The sequence below is a fragment of the Micromesistius poutassou genome, assembly GCF_964030765.1.
Source record: "Micromesistius poutassou genome assembly, chromosome: 10".
Classification (NCBI taxonomy): domain Eukaryota; kingdom Metazoa; phylum Chordata; class Actinopteri; order Gadiformes; family Gadidae; genus Micromesistius; species Micromesistius poutassou.
Genome location: NC_140280.1, coordinates 12446790 through 12461529, shown reverse-complemented (window position 1 = coordinate 12461529; position 14740 = coordinate 12446790). Strand labels below are relative to the sequence as shown.

Sequence of the window (14740 nt, the reverse complement as noted above, 5' to 3'; positions counted from 1 at the left end):
TCATTAAATTGCATAAACATTAACATTAAATTGATAAATTGTCTGTGGAGACAACGAGTAGGCCTATAACTATATTTTTGTGAACTTTATGTTGAAGGTTTGTTTCTGATATTTTTTGTTACTGCCAGCCAATTTCTCAATTATTACCATTGTGGGAGGCCTAAATACGTATTTTGGCTGTGATACAGTTGTGAGAGGGACAGATGTTTTATGCACTTTAGTTGAAGGTCTATTCCTGATATTTATGTTCATATTCTGTTCACTATTTTCTCAAAAGTTCTATTAAATGAGTTGAATTAAAGAGAGTGGTTCATTTGAATAAAACGAAAATTTGATAAACCTCACCTTCTCATAGTAGTGCCTGTAATAAAAGCAGTTATGGCCTGTCCATCATATCACAAAGGTTAAATTAAATGGCATGAAGTACAAATATGGCACAAAGGAGGTTGAGAGTAAAAATAAAAAAAATAGGGGTGCCGTGGATGGAGAGAAATGTTTAGGGGTGCCGTGAGCCAGAAAAGTTTGGGAACCACTGCTCTAGGGACAGCTTTTTTACTTTTTTATTGTTACTTTGTATTACTTTTTTACTTTTCTTATAATAAGCATGAAACGAATTGGATTTATTGGACTAAAACTACCTGACTACGTGGAAATTACAACCCCCGTTTCGGACTCTAGTGTGCTTTAGCGGGTGGCCCAGGAGGGGTAGGCCTACACCCCGCAACCCCGGTCGTCTAAAGGTGAGGAGCGCATAATACAAAGGGTTGGTGTGATTTGTGTTGCAGTGTTGTTGTTGATGCTGCGGGGAGTGGTCCGATAGTTTAAGAGTTGGGTTCACTCGATCTGTTCGTGGTGCGGAGAGGTGCCGGGGCGGCTTGTTTCCCCCGGTGGAGTTGATCGAAGCGTGCCAGCGTAAAATTAGAATATTCCCTTGAGGGGTCGACTGAGAGAAGCGCGCCTGTAGGACTGGGGTCTCGACACGACAGAGCTAGACTAGACCGAGGGCATCCGACGAGGGGAGGACAGGCGTGACTCAGGTCCCGAAACCTATCGGGGGAAGAGGGCGGGGTCGTGCGCCAGGCAACTTCACAACGGTGAAGGGTGATTTCGACCCACCTAGGGCCCGGCTTCCTCGGGGTGGTGCTGCGCGGGGTGCTCGGGGTAGACAAAGGCAAGGGTCTACGCCACGGGGACCGCGACAGGGTGGTCGGCTATAAGGAAGAAGTAGCCGCCACCAGTCTGCTCTTAACAATTCCCATAGTAGGCCTAACAGATAAAGGGAAATGAAGACCGACCTCAGGACAGAAGTGGGGTAAAACCCCAGGTTGAAAACTAAAAAAGCAAACCAACATGAGCGTTGTTGTGCACATTTGTGTTGGAAAATCGCCTTCTTCTATCACCTCTTGTTACATATTTATGCATTTTATGTAAATCTTTTTTTATAAATCTATCAATGATTATAACATTTTTAATAAAAATGTATGAACTATTACGTTGCAATAACAACTGGAAACCTTTTGATTGAACTAGAATTAGACGTTTTTCTGTGCCTGAAAGTTGTTAATTGGTCCGATTTTAAATGTGATCTGTGCACTTGTGTTTACTTTGTTAGACATCGCCTTTTAAGTAAGATCAATATTTAAAGCCACAAGTTTGTCCGGCTGCAGTAATCAACGTGTATTTGCAGTATGTCACTACAATGTTGACCGCCAGGTGTCAGTGTTGGTTAAGGCTTTACATTTTCACAACGGCTTTTTTCTTGCGACGTGCCCAAAGTTGCAGCAATACTCCTCCTTGGTGACCCAAGGACCATTTCAATTGGGTCCTAAACACCGGTGATTAACTTGGATTGTAGCACTCTTTGTAGTATCAAAGTTTCAACAACTTGCAAAGAAGATACCACCCCCCCCCCCCCCCCCCAAAAAAAAAGTACGTTTACAGTTATCATAACAATGCGGAAACGACAAATAGACTACAGTGATGATAGTTGCAGGTGTTGTCAACAGGAGACAGGACAAATAATTATTATTACATTGTTGTGACTGTGGGAAAAAAAATAATGGCAATAAGGGTATTTTAGAAGTAGCCCATTACTTAAATTCAAGTACAAATTATGGTCTGACCTTATAAATTAAATAATGGTAAAGGTAGGCTATATCTTTATGAAAGATGCTAAATAAATAACAGCCCACCTGTAGCCTCCTAGATCACTTTTAATGAAAGCGTGTGGTCGATGATTTTATAGTTACTATATAATATGCTGTGTACTATTTCAAAGGCAAGTTATTTTTCCTTATGTATCACTGTTTACCCATAAAGTTCAAAGCTTGTTTTTCCACATGCCCTTTGCTGAAAGTTCAGAAATCCACAGTATGAAACTAATCACCCTGATTCAATAGTTTTGGAACTAGTTATTTTAGGTATTTAACATTATACTCATTATACCAAGTTCTGTTATTTGACAGCCCATTATGTTGATGTGTTATATTAACAATACATATGTTTATAGTGAGAGCTTATGTCCATAAGCAGGTAGTCATGAACTCAATATGTGATTTGGAGTGAGCCCATCCCTACCACCTGCAGTGAAGAAGTTTTAAACGGGGCGTAACGAGTCGCCATTGCGTCATTACGTTATTTATTTTAGTAGCACCTCCATCGAGGTTCCAAGCGAGCGGAGCAGGTACTTTTGTATGACGTAAACAGGCTGCTGGCAACTGATTGGCCAGCGGCTGCAAACGGGAATAATAACTCGAAGTTAAGTTGTGTCCGGCGTGGCTGGAGGGGGACACGGACAGTGCCGGCGCTCCCCATACGCAGAGTACGCAGAGCGCGTAGGGCCCCATGTACCTGGGGGGGGGCCAAAGTTAAGGTTGATAATTATTACATTACCCCCCCCCCCCCCCGCAGGTAGTAGGTAGCCTACTTTTTTAGATGGAAACGCGACGTGCCTGGAACTAAACCAAGTCGTGCCGCACTAAGTCGTGGCGAGTTTAGCTGGTACTGTCGGTGGAAAAGCGGCAATTAGATGACTATTTTGGACCCTTTGTCAGCGGGTTTAATAACTATGTGTTTGTAATTACGCAGGTGTCTAAGTGCCATATATTCTTGTTCAGTAATGTTGGGTGTTTCCAAAGTGTTGGTTGAGTGGTTATGTATGGCTATGTGTTTATTGTTACGGAGGAGTGTGGTGAGGTTCCCCGACGAGGCGCCCGGCGGTGGTTCCCAGCTGGACGGCCCCTGAAATGGTGGAATGGGCCCACCGGGACGGTCATGGAAATATTCAATGAGTTTGAGTGACCGGTTGTAATGATGTATGGCTCGGGGGGTGGGGATGAAACTGAGGCCCCTCTGCAGCAGCCCGGTTTCCGTTTCTGACAGATGGAAGAGGGTTGATAAGCCCCCGCCCGAAGTTTAACTGATCCAGGCAGCCAATGTTGTAGTAGGCCTATGCGTGATGCAGTGTCTGTTGTCCAATGTATGTCGTCGTGAGTTGTGTGGAATTGGGAGTGGTGTATTTCAAATAGTGCGTTGTGTTTAGTGATGCATTCATGGTGATGAATGCATTAAGTCGTAATAGGGTCTTGTGTGGTGCAGCTAAATTATGTGAGAAATGAATGATGGGGACATAGATTGTGGCCTGCGGGTATTTTTCTACGGTTTCGCGGTGCAGGTTGTCCATATGGTTGATGCCCAGAGAGAGCACCACAATCTTGGTGTGTGGATTGGGGGGATTTTTATCTAAAACCTGTGTGATATGTTGGAATTTGGCACCAGAATAACTGTCGATTTGGACGTCTATGTGTGTGTGGGGAGGGATCCGACTCAGGTTTGAGTCACCAAGGATCACTACGGGCTTGATGGAACAAATAGTCCAATCCCTAACTTTATGCCCCATAGGATCATGTCTCGTGATTTTATCGTCTTGCTCGGTCGAGGCTTCAGGTCGGTGGTTACACTCGGCCGTCTGCGCTCGGGAGTGATGGTGCGGGGAATTAACGTGGCCGAATTAAGGATGTGACGGAGTATAAACTGCAAAGTGCGCTGTGAAGGTGTGCCCGCGGACGGGACGGACAGCGGAGGAGACTTGGTGTTATTTGAGGTGGCTTCAGATTGGGAATAGGTTAGGTTTCGGGGTTAGGGTTAGGTTTGGGGGTTAGGTTAGGGTTAGGGGTTAGGGTAAGGGTCATGGTTAGGGTTAGGGCTCTTTTGTGATGCTCTCGAATGCTCACAGCGAGGGTACCGTAGCATCCAGTTCAGTTGCATGCAACCCGGCCAATCCAACCCGGTCTCCTAGTGGAATTGTCACCGCTGTACAAAATACCACGGCCGGGAATGTACGCCTCCTGCATTCTTTCAGCCAATCAGGGCAAGCGATGTGAAAATATCCTTTCTCACGAGATTTCTCACGAGATTTTCTCTTGCATGTAAAGCAAAACACCTACCGCTCTTAAATAAATAAATAAATACATATATAAATATGTAGGCTATGTCAATGGTCAATGGTCAGATACAGATCTTGTTATAACGATAAACTACATAGCTACATCTTATAATATTATAACTAATGTATATTTATATATATATTTTATATTTTATGTTTTTATTTAATTCATTCAATATTAAACCAATGCATTTCAACCGGGAGATTATTTTCGATAGAATATGGGGCAGGCTGCGCAGGATTCTATGGCGCTATGGTTCCCATCGACCACACCATTATTTGGCCATTATTTTATTTTCTGTTTTATATATCCTGCATTTAATACATGTACACGTTATATGCACAATATTCTGAACAAACCCGAACATATTGATTCTAGGTTCCTGTGATAGGAGGGGGACGCTGTGATGAGGAACATTAATGTACACAATGTATGCACCGTTCACGTTGCAAACGACTTCATGACATAAACATTCATTGTAATATAACATTCATTCATAGCTCTGCTCCGAACCACGTTAACGACGTTAAGTGCGGCAAATGAGCTGCCGTCAATTGTGTTGTTTTTGTCGTAATCTAGGGTCCGCTGGCTAGGAAATAGACAACATAGATATTCTAAGGTGTCCTTCAAAATTCACCTTGGAATATCTTTCTATTTTCCGCAGTTTGGACTTATAATTAATAAGTTACTTTTGTATTGAACTTGACTTTCTGACCTTTTTGTTTAATCCGTGTCTGGTGGCTAGTCACGTCACCCTGAGAGATGCGCATGGACAGATTTTGTTTTGTGACACAGCCTATAACCTATTTGTGAAAGCAAAACATCAAGCTAATTGATTTAACTAGGCATGTTATTTGAAACAATTAATTAAGTTATCATATAAATGAAAGAGGCCATTCAAATATACTAAAGTGATTCATTAGGAGGCCGAAGGCCTGAAGGAAGTGATGCAATAGTTGGCTGAGGCGAGGACATTAATTAGTTGACAAGAGATAGAATCTTATCCATTAGACCTTCAGGGTGCATCGGGATTACTCTGTGAAAATTATGGGTCTCTGGAAAAAAGCCAGCCCTAACCCTAACCCTAACCCAAAACCTCAGACCCCCCCCCTCCCTGCCCTCGGGGTCCGAGAAGGCCAAGTTTCGGTGTGGGGGTCCCAGTTAGGCCCTAGAATAAGTTAGTCAAGTTTAGGGCGGTAGGACCTTCCTATCCCAAAAACTTTCCTTCCACCACATTCTGATCCACTAGGTCTTGCACGTCACACTTCTGAGAGGCTTTGTCCTAACAACTGTCCATTTTAGAAAACTTTTTTTCTGTAAGGGCTAGAACTCCAAATCTCAGATATGTTGTTCTCAGGACCCTGGGAAATGTGTGTGTACATTTTGGAATCTCTAGCGGGAAAAGGGGCGTGACCTCCAACAGTAAATATGAATAAGACAGGTTACTTTCTAGTCCCCATTTTTGGTGGGATGGAGGTGTAAATGTGTGCCTTAAGGTGTGTAGACACAGCTGGCCTGTGGACAAGTTTTTGAAGTCTGGGGTCAAAACGTCAAAAGGAGCCAGCACCACGCCCCTTGTGAGATAACAAAAAGTTCTCTCATAGCTTTTTGTCATTATTAAAGAGAGGCCTGATTCTCAGATATGTATGTTGGATGGCTAGGTTGTAGGTCTTGGAAGAACTTCAGGCCAAAATCTTGCAAGTGAGCCGGTGAGGTGCAACGAGATCAGATGGAGCACTTGCTGAGTAATTTCTTGTAGGGCTGGTGCCCCCAAGTTGATAATCGTATGCGTCCTTTGAGACACCCGTTGATAAAAAAGAGACCCCAGGTCTATAGCTTACTTGTTACTGTCCTTGACTCAGAAGTTACCTATTGCATCACTTCCTTTAGGCCTTCGGCCTCCTAATGAATCACTTTAGTATATTTGAATGGCCTCTTTCATTTATATGATAACTTAATTAATTGTTTCAAATAACATGCCTAGTTAAATCAATGAGCTTGATGTTTTGCTTTCACGAATAGGTTATAGGCTGTCACAAAACAAAATCTGTCCATGCGCATCTCTCAGGGTGACGTGACTAGCCACCAGGGATTAAAAAAAATAAAAGGTCAGAAAGTTCAAAACAAAAGTAACTTATTAATTATGAGTCTAAACTGCGGAAAATATAAATTATATTCCAAGGTGAATTTTGAAGGACACCTTAGAATATTTGTTGTCTATTTCCTAGCCAGCGGACCCTAGATTACGACAAAAACAACACAATTGACGGCAGCTCAGTTGCCGCACTTAACGTCATCAACGTGGTTCGGAGCAGAGCTATGAATGAATGTTATGTTACAATGAATGTTTATGTTTGAACTCATGAAGTTGTTCGCAACGTGAACGGTGCATACATTGTGTACATTAATGTTCCTCATCACAGCGTCCCCCTCCTATCACAGGAACCTAGAATCAACATGTTCGGGGGTTTGTTCAGAATATTGTGCATATAACGTGTACATGTATTAAATGCAGGATATATAAAACAGAAAATCAAATAATGGCCAGGTCGTGTGGTCGATGGGAACCATAGCACCATAGAATCCTGCGCAGCCTGCCCCATATTCTATCGAAAATAATCTCCCGATTGAAATGCATTGGTTTAATATTGAATTAATTAAAAAAAAAAAAAAAATAAAAAAAAAAAAAAATATATATATATATATATATATATATATAAATAAATATACAATTATTTAGTAATAATATTATAAGATGTAGCTATGTAGTTTATCGTTATAACAAGATCTGTATCTGACCATTGACCATTGACATAGCCTACATATTTATATATGTAGGCTATTTGTGTAGGCTATTTGTATGTAGGCTATTTGTAAATATGTAGGCTACATATTTATATATGTAGGCTATTTATTTATTTATTTAAGAGCGGTAGGTGTTTTGCTTTACGTTGCAAGAGAAAATCTCGTGAGAAATCTCGTGAGAAACGATATTTTCACATCGCTTGCCCTGATTGGCTGAAAGAATGCAGGAGGCGTACATTCTCGGCCGTGGTATTTTGTACAGCGGTGACAATTCCACTGGAGACCGGGTTGGCCAATCACAGACAGAGTAGGGCGGGTCTTGGCGAGGCCATAGTAGGAAAAAAAACAACGCCATCGGGAAGCTTAGGACAATATATATAATATTTAACTACATAATATATATAAAATATATATTTCACTCATAATATCATCAGTATTTATATGATAGAGAAAAAAATGTATGGATATCCCTTTGGCATATTTCGCATGTACAGAGCTCTGCGCGTGACTAAATGCTGTGTCCAATCAGGTCACGCAAGGGGTGGAGCCAAACCTGCTTGGAAACATTTAGTAAATAAATAGACACGGAGCACCGTGCATTTTCTGCACGAGTCATATCGATCATGTAACGGTGTCTGAGAAAAAGTGTTTTCATGGTTAACATGAGTCAAACGACTCCTTGGGTAAGCCAAAAACTCGAATATTGCTTTCAAAAATACGAATGAATAACAAATCCAACTTGCTATGCTAACAATATAACGTTATAAGAATACATATGTAAAATGTTATAAGCATACGCAAAGAATAATTATACACGTTACACTTTTTTATCCCCTCTAGGTACTTCAACAAGAATGAAGGGCTTTTACCTTGTCGAGCCGATTGTAGGGCTCTATGCCTTTGCTGCCTTTCTGGTCTACCCTTTGATAGAGCAGTACGTGTATAGGCGACTCTGGCAGGAGCTGACCAACACCACATATCCACATGACCACAACACATCTGGATGTACGCACAATGATACCAGTGACAATTCAACCAACCATGAGGTAAGTTACATAGGCGACTCAAACTAAATTGACGCCAGCCAGGCATTCGTTGAAAATCGTCTAAATGTGATCCTTTAAAGACCCATACCCCCAAAGTTATATTTTTGAGCTTGCATACTATTAAATACAGGCAAATGTATTCTTTGTTTATTTAATATGTTTGGGTTTTCCATATTTCCTGATATTCTTGGATTGTCTACAGACTCATTACTCAATTACATGCACATATTAGGCGATACAATAACATATTGTGATACTTTTTACTGTATACTTGTATCTTAACAGTGCTACCACGTCGCTGTAGGAAATCTATACCTTATTGGTCAATGTCCAACTTTTATATTGATATCCCTCTTGCAGGCTTATTGCAGTTAATGAGTTGCTTCTTGTTTATTGTGTGTCTCCAGAAAGTGATGATGTTGTTTGTGTCGAACACTAAACTGTTCACAGTAAAGAGCCAATTATCACCTTTTTAAGAATTAAAGAAGAAGGTTCTGCATGTTTTGTGCCTGGGACACACCTGTTTCGCCTATGAAAGGACTGGTTCCTTTTTCTTGGGGCCACAATTTTTGTTCATATAATTTTCCCTCAAACCTTTCTACTTTCGTCATTATAAGTAAAAAATCATCAACCCGCAACAGTTTGCATATGACATATTGCATATTGACATTGCATATGTCAATAACTATGTGACAGCAACCAAACAACAAGCAACCAAACAAACAAAACCAAAAGTTTTCTTCTTCTTCTGTTTGGTCTCCAGGAGGTGCAGAGGCAGGCTTCTCTCTTCTCCCTCTACACGCAGCTCTTCTCCGTCATACCGTCTCTGGTGGTCACCCTCATCCTGGTGGCCTACAGCGACCAGAGAGGACGCAAGGTCACCATCATCATGCCTCTCATCGGTGCACTCATCTACAGCCTGTCCTTCCTGACCGTGTCCTACTTTGAGCTCAACATCTACCTGCTGGTGGGGGCCACCCTCCTCTCCTCGCTGTTCGGCAGCACAGGAACCCTATTGGGCGGCTGCTTCGCGTACATTGCGGACATATGCGACGACGGCAAACGGAAAACGCTGCGCATGGCCGGCATAGACCTGGTGATTGGTCTGTTGTCTTGCGTGTCCGCGATCTCCACGGGCTACTTCCTGCGAGCGGCGGGCTTCAACTGGCCCGTCCTCACGGGGGTCGTGTGCCAGGTTTTCACGCTGCTTTACGCCGTCTTCTTCCTGGAGGAATCAGTGAAACGAACGCCGGCCGGTTACGCCCATCCCTCCGACGGTGGCGAAGACCCCCCTCGCCGCTCGGCGATGAAGCAGATGGTCTTGGGGATCTATCAGATGTTTGCGGGCCTCAGCCGCAGGGACAACGCTCGCCTGGTGCTGCTCATCCTGACCTTAGCCACCTTCACCATCGCCTACAACGGGGGGATGTCCTCCATCACCCTCTATGAGCTCAACGAGCCGCTGTGCTGGGACGAGATCCTCATCGGCTACGGCTTCGCCTTGTCAACCACGATGTTCCTGGGGAGCTTCCTGGGTGTGCTGGCGTTGACGCACTGCGGCGTTCCCCAGCCGGTGATCGTGTTGGTCGGCCTGCTCTCCGTCATAGCTGGCTTGACCACGTTGTCTTTTGTCAAGACCACTCTGGCCATGTTTCTCGGTGAGATGAGTACACACATGCCTCATCCATCAAGGCTAGCACACACACACTAGGGCTGTCGTGATCACATTTCATTATCAAATATCCAGTGGGAAGTGTGTGACACTCTCTTTGTCCCTAAACTGATCGGACTTGGCCACTAGCACACACGCAGTAATCTTATGTAGAAAGTTATATGAAAGGTATATGGCATAAGATGAATTCATCTGTGTGTTTATTTCTAACATAGTATTTCATCCTAGTCTATACATTTTGCCTTGCATCAATTATTAGCAAACGTTTTTATCCAAAGCGACGTAAAATAAGTACATTTGTCATAAGAAGTGAAAAATATATTGCTGTTGGTACAGTAAAGATGTTTATAGAACCAAGTGCAAGTACTAACAATCGCTAGGCTAACCCGTTCCCTGTATACAGCAGTGATAGCTAGCTAATGCAGTTGCTACACAATTAAGTACTATGAATAAATACAACATTCATTAAGTGTGTACATTAAGTGCCAGGACGTACAACATACAATAGTGGGCGGCCTGGATGGCTATGCAGAGTCTAGGTGAACTCTGAACAGGTGGGTTTTGAGTGTTTTGCGGAAGCTGGTGAGCGACTCTGCAATCCCGTCCTTCTATTTCTTTTTTATTAGAGTTGATCAGCCATTGTTACAGATTGAGATTCCACACATATTTCCTGCACTGTGTTGCTCTGTCTTCCACATCTACTTTAATGTCTTGTCATTGGCTCTCTGTAGTGAGGATACCTCTGCTCCTATCCATCATGCCTTCCCCTGTCCTGCGTTCCATGATGTCAAATATTGTCTCCACGTCCGAGCAAGGTGAGGTGATTGAGAAACGGCGCCAGTTGGCATACTTCGGGCCATGGCTCCAAACTGCAATCAGTAGCCTCTTCACTTTTGTTTGAAAGGATTAGGAATCAAGCAATTAAATGAAACCCGTCCACTGCTAGAACCACTTGACTCTTGACTCACCATGTTTCTGAATCCATCGGTTTACAGCTGGGGTTTGGATAGATTTTATTATTATTATGGATAGGTTTTATTATCTTTGCACTTTGAATACTTTCATAGTCTAGAATCAGCTGAAACAAGCAATTTGTTTAGTTTCATTATTTAGATGGTCTTCCAAGAGTCCATGACATTGAAACCACATCTTAAAATACACATACGTAAAAACATGTTCAGAACCCAAAATATACAAACAACGTCAAACATGTGAGACATCCAATCTAAAATCCCATTAATGTTATGTCTACATCAATATAAGCAGAACTGTAGGGCATTTGTTATCCTAGAAAAAATAAAAAGGAGCATCTCTGATTACCTAACAAAGCGTCTGTCGTTGCACAGGATCTCTGTTTGGATGCGTAGCCTTCATGGAGAGTCTGAGTGGCAGCATAGCCTCAGCCGTCTTCAGTAGCGTCTACGCCGTCACGGTCGGGTGGTGGCCAGGCTTCAGCTTCCTGCTGGGTGCAGGCCTCTGTCTCATCCCCGGTGTCCTACTAGGGTAAGTCATGAAGCTAACACCAGGCACCATCGCTCATCTCATTATCGTGGGATTTCTAGGGCCCAAGGAGATCCAATGCCAAAATTCTGCATCTTTTAGGGTCCCATCTTGGGTTTAAAACCACTGGATAAAGGAAGTTAAAAACGTAGACTTTGTCGTCTTATGTGTTCACACAAATCACGTTGTTGGACACACACGTTTAGATAGGTACAACATATCTCTTAAAGGTTTAGCCTCTGTGTTAATGCTAATTTTAACTATTATTAATTAATAATAATAATAAATTAATTATTATTATTTATTATTAGTAAAGAAACAGGATTTCTTGTAGGACACCTCATTTTAACCTAAATGTATGTTTAGGGCTGTGGGTATTCGGGCAAGATTGAATTGATATGCATTCTCGGGCATGCATTTCAGTTGAAGTCCTTAAGTTGCCAGAATCCTTTACCTGCAGTTTTTCATGCGTGACCTCCTGCATTCTCCACACACAAGAGCACTCAGCTCTCACTCCTGCACAACCAGTGCTTTACAAAAATGAGACCTTGCGATATCGTTCATCGTACAACGTATATATCCTTACAAATGTTTTCCTTGTGCCGCTTTCATGTGCGCAGAATTATAGTGAGCAATGTTATCATATTAATAAACGGTTTACCATTATCTTTACAAAAACAGTTGGCATGGCTAGACCAGGAAGTGCTGAGTCATTGTGTGTGTGTGTGTGTGTGTGTGTGTGTGTGTGTGTGTGTGTGTGTGTGTGTGTGTGTGTGTGTGTGTGTGTGTGTGTGTGTGTGTGTGTGTGTGTGTGTGTGTGTGTGTGTGTGTGTCGAACGAGAATGATGATTCAGCTCAATGATTAGGTAAGCTGTGTGCAAACTGATGCATTGTTAGATTCCAAAGAACCTCTTTGTGTATCACATTACGTACCTGTTCTCTGATAATTGTGGCAGGCTGTGGATTTGTATTAACACCTTACTTTCAGTGTACAACTAGTCTTACACATAAGGAGATATTTTCAGTGGGAATCAACAGCTTGTACTGATTAGAAAACATAATATTAAGTTATCTGTTTGGACTAGTTATACTAATTATTAGTTAGTAATTAGTAATAGTAGGTATTAGCTAGAAGCGGTTGCCTATTAATTGATAAGGTAATTATGTGTACTTTTTCAGCCATGAACTGCAGAGACTTCAAAGTTTAACGATCACGCCTCATGTTCACTCACTTTGCTGTGTCCTCTCTGACTGTTCTTGGACTCCAGAGTGTCGGTGCTGCTGAAGGACCCGGCTCAGGAGGGCGAGGGGATGGATGGCTTGGTCTCAGAGGAGGTGGAGCCAGGTGTGGACGGCGCTATACCCTCTTGAGCTGTGCTACGACCCTCGGTAGCACACACACACTGCTGCTTTAAGTCTTCAGGATGTCAGGGTTCTCTGTGCAGGAAAATGGACGATTACAGTAGAGCTTTGACGCAGCCCGCACAAAACGTAGCTGGAAAACATTCTTTGGTTTCGTTTTTTCATATTGTGATTTTTGGATATATTAGTTTCAGATCCTTGTTTTGAAAGATGCTTTTACCAAAGGACCCTCACGTGTTAAAGTGCCACAGCTATAAAGCTGCTTGGATGATTGACATTCACCTTCACATATAATAGGTAAGAAAGTTGGTGTGTGTGTGTGTGTGTGTGTGTGTGTGTGTGTGTGTGTGTGTGTGTGTGTGTGTGTGTGTGTGTGTGTGTGTGTGTGTGTGTCAGAAAACAGTACAGCAGTATGTAGTAGGCAGGTTTGGATGCAGCCCACATGTCTGGGAGTGTAGGAGGTGTCTGGTGGACTGTACCAATGACTAAACTGGAGTTGATCTGTCCATCGTACATCTGAGTGGACACTACCACATGTGATGTTACCAAGGGTTTCGTAATGAGGTAGAACAAATGAATTAATCAATGTTTTAATGAATTACTTAATTACAAAAGTAGTACACTTGATATTGTAAACCAAAACATTAGATTTCCCCTGGGTGTTTTTGTATTCCCATAGTAACATATAAAGGGAAATGAAGACCGATCTCAGGACAGAAGTGGGGTAAAACCCCAGGTTGAAAACTAAAAAAGCAAACCAACATGAGCGTTGTTGTGCACATTTGTGTTGGAAAATCGCCTTCTTCTATCACTTCTTGTTACATATGTATGCATTTTATGTAAATCTGTTTTTATAAATCTATCAATGATTATAACATTTTTAATAAAAATGTATGAACTATTATGTTGCAATAACAACTGGAAACCTTTTGATTGAACTAGAATTAGACGTTTTTCTGTGCCTGAAAGTTGTTAATTGGTCCGATTTTAAATGTGATCTTTGCACTTGTGTTTACTTTGTTAGACATCGCCTTTTAAGTAAGATCAACATTTAAAGCCACAAGTTTGTCCGGCTGCAGTAATCAACGTGTATTTGCAGTATGTCACTACAATATTGACCGCCAGGTGTCAGTGTTGGTTAAGGCTTTACATTTTCACAACGGCTTTTCTCTTGCGACGTGCCCAAAGTTGCAGCAATACTCCTCCTTGATGACCCAAGGACCATTTCAGCGGGGTCCTAAACACCGGTGATTAACTTGGATTGTAGCACTGTTTGTAGTATCAAAGTTTCAAGTTTCAAAGTTTCAGTACTGTTTATACAGTTATAACAATGCGGAAACGACAAATGGACTACAGTGATGATAGTTGCAGGTGTTGTCAACAGGAGGATGCTTTCCATTCTCCTGACTATGAAAAGGTCAAAGTCCTTGATCAAGATACTATTACGTTAGACCACTAAACCAGTCAATACTATACATGCATCAAGGACCAGTTAAGCAAAGTGTTTGAACTGAAGTGTGCTCCAATCAATCTGTAGTTCCATGGTCTTCTTAGTGTAGGCCTATTCCCACATTTCACCTAAGAATCCACTAGGGTAAACATTTGCATTTGGTGGAGGCAGTGAACATTTAGTAGGCCTACCTCCCAATAACTTGTGTTAACCGCATGTGTTAAGTTGTTTGTCAGGCATTTTGCATTGCTCAATTATTACCCATACCAATGAATGGAATAATAATAACAAGGGACTTAGTTGGCTTGTTTTCATCTTACTAAATGAGGCTACTTTGCTTCATAGGGTATTTAGAATATACTCAAGGGTTATTGTTTGTTTTTATTGTTTCACAGTATAAGGAAGTCTAAGGGATTTTCCAAACCAGATGTCAAACACATCCTCCCCGTAATAAAATAAT

General features: G+C 42.0%; 1 protein-coding gene across 2 annotated transcripts; it reads left to right on the top strand.

Annotated features, from left to right (window-relative positions):
- Nucleotides 1–7842: 7842 nt before the first annotated feature.
- On the top strand, nucleotides 7843–13737 carry LOC311354787 (lysosomal proton-coupled steroid conjugate and bile acid symporter SLC46A3-like). Of its 2 annotated transcripts, none has more exons than XM_084474639.1 (6): nucleotides 7843–7933; nucleotides 8091–8296; nucleotides 9060–9954; nucleotides 10700–10783; nucleotides 11315–11471; nucleotides 12756–13737. In XM_084474639.1, exons 2-6 carry the CDS (start codon nucleotides 8105–8107, stop codon nucleotides 12859–12861), a joined length of 1434 nt encoding a protein of 477 aa, XP_084330765.1. In that variant the 5' UTR covers nucleotides 7843–7933; nucleotides 8091–8104; the 3' UTR covers nucleotides 12862–13737. The 2 variants fall into 2 exon arrangements, with proteins under 2 accessions (XP_084330765.1, XP_084330766.1); XM_084474640.1 differs by having other exon boundaries at nucleotides 12737–13737.
- The last annotated feature ends 1003 nt before the right edge of the window (nucleotides 13738–14740 follow it).